The following is a 7,634-nucleotide window of genomic DNA, read 5'->3' as shown; positions in this document are numbered from 1 at the left end:
ATACCAGCTAAAATACCCAAGCTCCAACAATAAATACCGCTCGCAACGTTAAATTTGCCTTGATGTAACGGCACCGAACGTTCAGAACTCGAATTACCTCTGGAGCTTGCACTCAACTCGGTAGCCATACAAAAAAGAAAAAAAAAAAAAAACCTACAATAATACACTCACGAGGCCCAAACACGCACTTACACCGTCGAGCTATGCTTCCTCGAATACGCGCGCGAAAAATCTCGCGAAAAGCCCCCTCCCTCGCTCAATTAAGCTGTCTGAGATTTTGTCGCGTTACTTTGATTCATTCGTCGCCGCTGGCTTATTTTTACCGCGTAGCCCGCGCACTTGCTCGGCTTCGCCCGAGTCACGAAAAAAAATTACCCCCGGCGCGGTTTAACGGCTCATTTGCACGAGCTGCGCTCTACACTCGGAAGAGGAAGGACCGCCCCGCCGCGTGACGGAGATTTATCAATCATCCCGTGGAGATTAACGCTTTTGTTTGACTTTAATGCGGAGTTTCTCGGAATCGTGGGGCACACACGCTCCACTCGTGGTATTTTGGCGATTCATTGCCGGAAGAAAAAAAGACCTCGGGACAAAAGAATTACCCGAACGATCCATTTAGCCTTCGGTGCGCAAAAATATGATCTTCAAAATTTGGGCAGAGGTTTAAATATTTCATCTCCACAACGATATCACTAGTACTCTTGCCGTCTATTCGATGTCCAAAATCAATGTAATCAAGCGACAATAGTCAGCAGTAACGGAGATTTTCAATCAACTTTTGCATATTACAATGTTGCAAGGACCCGCGCGCGCCATCTCGCTAAAAGGTACGACTCGAGCATAGCCAAAATAAATTGAATCTATCCGAGCACCGATGGACGCAGCACATTTGCGAGCCGAACTCATATCCTCCGTCTCACGAAGATATTGACCGTACGCGTATCGACTCTCGTGCGCAGTTGGAAAGTCGCTCTCACGTGGACTGTCTGGCACTGTTACCCCCAAGAAGTAAATCAAGATCCGATAAGCGCTGTACGGCTGGAAGGCTTTTGGAGGATTATGCCCGGGCTCGCGAGCGGTGAGGGAGACAGAGGGACTCTCGTGTACATCTGTAAATCAATTCTCTCCCGCTGCTGCGTTTTGGCGGTATAGGGACACAATATCGTCGCGTACATGCGCGCCGGGGCACATTAAGCCGAGCTGCGTCGTCTTTAATGAGCTCTCGTCGCTACACTGTCCCGCGAATTTAATCAATATCCCCGTGCACGCACACACACACACACATACACACACGGGATTATCTCGAGTGGAGCTTTCTCCCTCAGCCCGAGTATACCTTACAGAGGTATTTTTCCCTTGGATTGCGTCATCCGCACCCCCCTGCTGACTCTTTATTACTTTAATTAATACGCGATAATGATAATTCATGTGTCCGGGAGCTTGCGTGTGCGTTATGGGGGCGTTGCGTAATATAAGCGGTAAACCGCTGAATTTTTACAATATCTTACTCGACCCTGATTCATCGGCTTTTATATTTTGCGTTCGATGTGGAATTTATGCGCCAAAGGCTGCACTATGCGGCTATTTACGAGAAGTTTAGTCGGGTGCGTTAAAATTGCCGTGGATGAAAGTGCTAATCTTTAATTTATTTGTTTTTCATTTGATTTGGAGGACTGGTGTTGTTGCGGATGCCAGTGTGTCGCAGTCGTTGAAGTTTTGTAGCGGAATAAAATTGTTTGATTTAAAAATCATGCAAATTCGTTACCTCTTGGCTTGTGCCTTCGATGCTGAACTCGTACGCCTTTCGTTTGCTGTTGTAAAGAATGTAAGAATGAAAGAGAAGGAGAGAGTAGCTCGTTTTTTTTAAATACTATATGTTATCGATTGTTTGTATAACTGCGCCCGCGAATCGTAAAGTTGACGATTCGAAAAGCCGCGTGCACGGCTTTCGTTTGGAATGTCCGGGGCCGCATTTTTCCTGTTCAAAAATGAAAGGAGCACCGGGGCAAGGGGGGTAATGGCTCTCTTGCGGACGGGAGGCTATGGTGGCAATTGTTTTATGCAGCGAATAACTTGGAAACCAGAGAAATCAACAAAGTGACTGTGTTGTCAAGCAGGAGCAACTCTCTCTTCACTTCTTTCTGAAGACTCGAACCTCTCACACCGTTTCTATTTTCCTCCGTTTTACCGTTCATTTTTCGTTCAATAAATATCAAAGATATAATACCAGTTATACGTCCTTATTTTAGAAATAAGTTTTATATTTTTTGGCGCCCGACGTGGGGCACGTAAACGCGCACTGCTGTCCCTTTCGATGACCTCAGCGACGGGGACTGCAGCGACGCGCAAACGCGCACCACCCCGTACGAAGACCTCAGCGGCGAGCTCTACAGCGGTACGTAAACGCGCACCACATCCCCCTGCGACGACCTCAGTGACAGGCTCTGCAGTGGCACACAGACGCCCACCACCTCCTCGTGCAAAGAGTTCAGCGTCGAACTCTGCAGCAGCGCGTAACCGCGTACCACCACCTTCTCAGATGACTTCAGCGGAGGGCTCTGCAGTGACGCGAAAACGCACATCACCATCTTCTACGGCGACATCAGTGACGGGTTCCGCAGTGGCACACAAGCGCGCACTACCACCCCGTGCAACGACCTCAACGACGGGTTCTACAGCGGAACACAAGCGTACACTGTTTTCCTTGTCAAAATTACCAGTAGCGACTGGTCACGCGTATCAAACTGAACCAACTTTAGATCAGGAGCACCCTTTTCCGAATTATGCGTCTCAACCATCGGCTTCCTTTGCATCTTTTCCTAACCGTAATGAATTCGGAAATGATTTTGATATGATGGGAGATCGTTTTGAAAACAATTTTGCCAATAATGGTTCGAATTCCGAAATTGCATCTGAAAATGAGTTTGAATTTGAAAATAATTTTGAGAATTTATACGATCCTAATAATTTTCATAATAGACTCGCGAATTGTAATACTCACTCTGACCGTTTAAACGCAGACTCTATAAAAGATTTAGCAGACGCAATAAAAGAGACCTTAAAAGAAGTTCGAAATTCTAGTTTGAGCAATGATAATTCGGTTTTTTTAAATAGAATGACATCAGCTAAATCATTGCCTATTTTTTCTGGAGAACCGCTCGAATGGTCAAGATTTAAGCAATCCTTTGAAATCTCGACTTCTTTGGGAAATTACTCAGATGCAGAAAATCTTGTTCGTCTTTCTGAAGCTCTGCGAGGCGAAGCTCAGGAAGCTACTCGAATTTTGTTTATTGCCGGAAATAATACAGAGCAAATTTTAAAGACGCTAGAAATGCGGTTTGGAAATAAAAAACTGATTCTTGAAAAGATAATCAAAGAGATTCGAGAGCTCCCGAGCTTGAAAAATTCAAATGTTAACTTAGTAGATTTTGCGACAAAATTAAAAGATTCTGTAATTGCGATAAAATCGATTGATAAAAATGTAGGTTATCTTTTTAGTCCAGAGCTTGCAAATCAATTGTATCAAAAGTTGCCAAATTCAATGATACACAATTATGTAAGATTTTCTGCTAATGAGAACTCATCAAAACCTGATTTAGAAAAAATAGCTGACTTTGTTTTTCAAGAAGCCGAATTAAACATCAAAGCTGGTATAATTGCTGTAGATTTGAACGAAGCAACTGCGAAACTGTCTGAACCTAATTTTCGAACGTCTCACGGTAACAAAAGAGTAGTTTTGAACCTTAATGTTGAAGAAGATGCAAAAAAGAGTCGTACAGAAAAAAAAGAATGCTTTCACTGTGGTCGCAAGAACCATTTTATTACTGAATGTAGAGATTTCGCAAAATCTCCAATTTCTCAACGTTGGAAAACTGTGAAAACAAACAAGCTGTGCTTTAATTGTTTAGATAAGAGTCATGTGAGAGATAGGTGCACCGCGCGATCGTGTGGAAAATGTGGTATTAAGCATCACGAACTTCTACATACTCCTTTTAAGAATAATGCTAATTTCAATGTCAAAACTGAGACTAAAACAGAAGTTTTGAACCTAAAAGATTCTGAGCCTGACGCTTTGTCAGTTAGCAAACAGTCATGACTACATTCAAGAGTTTTATTAAAATCAGTACCCGTTCTTTTATTGAATAACCAATCTTCGGTTTTGATTCATGCCTTATTAGATGAAGGTTCCATGGTTTCATTAATTAACTCGAAGATTGTAAGAAAGCTTAATTTAAAAACTTCACGTATAAATGCAGTTTTGAAGGGGATTGGTGGTGACGATAACGTTACATTTTCCACAGAGCGTATTAATTGTCAATTAAAGCATGATTCAAAGATTTTTAATTTAAAAAATCTACTTGTAGTCGATGACCTTGCACTTCCCATGCAAAGTGTGGATTATAAATTGTCTCAATATTGTGAGAAAGAAACAAAAGTTTTTATTCATCCGTACGATGAAGCTCCGCAAATGTTGCTAGGTCAGGATAATGTTGGTTTGATAGTTACCCAAGAGTTTAAAGAACTAAGAAAGAATTCGTTACTAGTTTCTCGATGTGCTTTGGGCTGGTCAATTCACGGGTGTTTAAGTAGAAATGAGTCTGAAAGCTTGCAAGCTATTTCCGCGAGTCTCAGTGTCAATTCGCGAGAGGAGACTTATACGAACGAGGAGCTTAACGAATTGGTTAGGAACTATTTTTTAATCGATGATATCGGCGTGAAAGACTGCGAAAATAAAATAAGTTTAAGAGATGAATGCGCTATCAAAATTTTACAAGATACGTGTAAATATAACAATGGAGCGTGGGAGATCGGTTTACCGTGGGTTTCAGACGATACAGATTTTCCGGATAGTCGTTCAACCGCTTTGCGAAGGCTTCAACTACTAGAAAAAAAGCTAGCTCGTGATAAAAATTATGCAAATTTATATAACAAAGAAGTGACTCGTTTATTGGAAAATGGTTACGCAGAAAGAGCAGAAAAATCATACGGCAAAAGAGTTTGGTATCTTCCCCATTTCGGTGTGCGTCATATAAACAAACCAGGCAGAGTACGTTTAGTTTTTGACGCAGCGGCAAAAACGAAATCATTAAGTTTTAACGATTTGTTATTCTCTGGCCCAGATTTTCTTAAATCTCTCCCAGGTGTTTTAATGCGATTTCGTCAATATGCTTACGCGGTTAAAGCAGATCTTCGCGATATGTTTTTAAAAATTAAGATTTGTAAAGAAGATCGCGATGCTCAGCGATTCTTGTGGAGAGACGGGGATAGTTCAAAGGCTCCACAAGAATACGTCATGACTTCCATGTTATTCGGGGCAAAATCTTCACCTTGCACAGCTTTATTTATCAAGGACAAAAATGCCGATTTATTTTCTTCTCGTTTTCCTGCAACGGTAAAGAGTTTAAAAGAAAATTGTTACATGGACGATTTTTTGGATAGTTGCATGACAGCTGAGGAAGCATCCAATCGCGTTAAAGAATCGAAAATTATAAATGCTAATGCAGGATGGCAAATGCATGGGTGGGCTAGTAATTCAAAGCTAGTTGTAGACACTATAAATGACGGAAACTCGACCGAAAGCTTTATTGAGGTAAAAGATAACGGTGAGGAGAAAGTTCTCGGGCTAAAATGGCTCAATTTACCTGATGAGTTATCTTTTACTTTTAAAGAGTCTAAAATAGACAGTGATATTATCAGTGGGAAAAGAAAGCCTACAAAGAGGGAGTTTTTACGAACAATCATGTCGGTTTTTGATCCGTTGGGCTTCCTTGCGCCTTTTACCATTCGTGCGCGTATGCTTATGCAACAGATTTGGCTTAGTGAAGTTCGCTGGGATGAGAAAATTCGAGAGGACGAGTTCTCATTATGGAAGCTTTGGTTACATGATTTAAATAACGTGACAAAATGTCGAATCCCTCGCTGTTATCAAAGCCTTACCGATCAACTTGATTCAGCAGAATTACATATTTTCTGTGACGCGAGTTCGAAAGCATATGCTGCAGTAGCTTATTGGCGATTCGCTTTAAAAGACGGGAGTTTTCACACGGCAATTATCATGTCAAAAAGTCGAGTTGCGCCGTTGAAAGCGCAATCTATTCCCCGCTTAGAACTACAGAGTGCCTTGTTAGCTACGAGATTAGCTAAGTTTATTGCGCTAGAACATACTTTTTCAATTTTTCGTAGATTTTTTTGGTCAGATTCTAAGACAGTATTACAGTGGATTAAGAAAGATTCGCGAGATTATAAGATGTACGTAGCTAATCGTCTCAATGAAATAAACGAGAATTCAAACGTGAAAGAGTGGCGGTGGGTTCCTACAAAGGAAAATCCAGCAGATGACGGTACTCGAATAGCACCTGGCGCGTTAGACTCTAACAGTCGTTGGTTAATTGGACCAGCATTTTTACACAGGGATGAAAGCCTTTGGCCAAAAGAAAATTTTGGGCAAAAATATAATATGCAGGACAATTGCGAACTTAAAAAGGATTCGGTTAATACTTTTACTCTTTCGATCGAAGATGAGTTAATTGATTTTTCGCGTTTTTCAAGTTGGAAACGTTTAATTTCCGCTTTATCACGAGTCTTAAAAGCCGCAGAAAATTGGAAAAGAAAAAGTCACTCAGCTTTAGAACGGAATAAACAATGGCATAATAATTTTTTGACAGCTATAGAGCTAAAGAAAAAAGCTGAAGAAATTTGTTTTAAAAATAGTCAACTAATGTCATTTAACAAAGAAATACATGCGTTAAAAAATTCAAAGCCATTACCACGAAATAGTAAAATTATAATTTTAACACCTTTTTTAGACAAAAATGATTTGTTAAGATCTGAAGGTCGGATACAAAAGTTTGCATCAGACGGTGTAGTTAAAAATCCTGTTATTCTTTGTGCAAAAGATCCGATCGTAAAATTATTAATTAAGGAATACCATGAAAAATATTATCATGCTAATCATCAAACGGTTTTTAACGAACTACGACAGAATTATTGGATTGTGGGTTTGCGTCAAGGTCTTAAAAGCTTATCGAGTTCGTGTATAATTTGTAAAATTCGGAAAGGTCAACCAGCACAACCTAAAATGGCTGCTCTACCCCCAGGACGTTTAGCTTACCGTTGTCGTCCATTTACTCATTGCGGACTTGATTATTTTGGACCTATTCAGGTTAAAATAGGGAGGAGGCGCGAAAAACGTTGGGGAGTTTTACTGACCTGTATGACTACACGTGCCATTCATATTGAGCTTGCATCTAGTTTAAGTACAGATTCCGCGATATTGGCTCTGAGACGTTTTACCGCCCGAAGGGGAACTCCTGAAACAATATATTCTGATAATGGTACGAATTTCAGGGGAATGAGTAAAGAGCTTTCTCAATGTATAAAGAACTTAAATCGCGAAAGCTTGGGTAATTATATGACTAATCGAAATATTGAGTGGAAGTTTAATCCGCCATCCGCACCTCATATGGGAGGTGCATGGGAACGTCTCATTCGATCGGTTAAAGTTGCCCTGACTGCTGTTTTGAAAGAACATGCTCCAAAAGAGGAAACGCTCGCGACAATTCTTGCAGAAATAGAGCATTCTGTTAATTCTCGGCCTCTTACACATGTCTCTTCTGATTCCCGAGATATTGAAG

General features: G+C 40.9%; 1 protein-coding gene across 1 annotated transcript; it reads left to right on the top strand.

Moving 5' to 3' along the window:
* Positions 1 to 2,854: 2,854 nt before the first annotated feature.
* On the top strand, positions 2,855 to 6,639 carry LOC149374941 (uncharacterized). Its single transcript, XM_089590733.1, has 5 exons — positions 2,855 to 2,922; positions 2,980 to 3,773; positions 4,365 to 4,781; positions 5,121 to 6,490; positions 6,550 to 6,639. The coding sequence occupies exons 1-5, from the start codon at positions 2,855 to 2,857 to the stop codon at positions 6,637 to 6,639; spliced, it is 2,739 nt and encodes a 912-aa protein (XP_089446859.1).
* The last annotated feature ends 995 nt before the right edge of the window (positions 6,640 to 7,634 follow it).

Source organism: Copidosoma floridanum, unplaced genomic scaffold, assembly GCF_036245765.1.
Source record: "Copidosoma floridanum isolate Cflo_tuat_1 unplaced genomic scaffold, Cflo_Japanese_pri ptg000013l, whole genome shotgun sequence".
Lineage (NCBI taxonomy): Eukaryota > Metazoa > Arthropoda > Insecta > Hymenoptera > Encyrtidae > Copidosoma > Copidosoma floridanum.
This window is presented reverse-complemented; position numbering and strand designations above follow the sequence as displayed.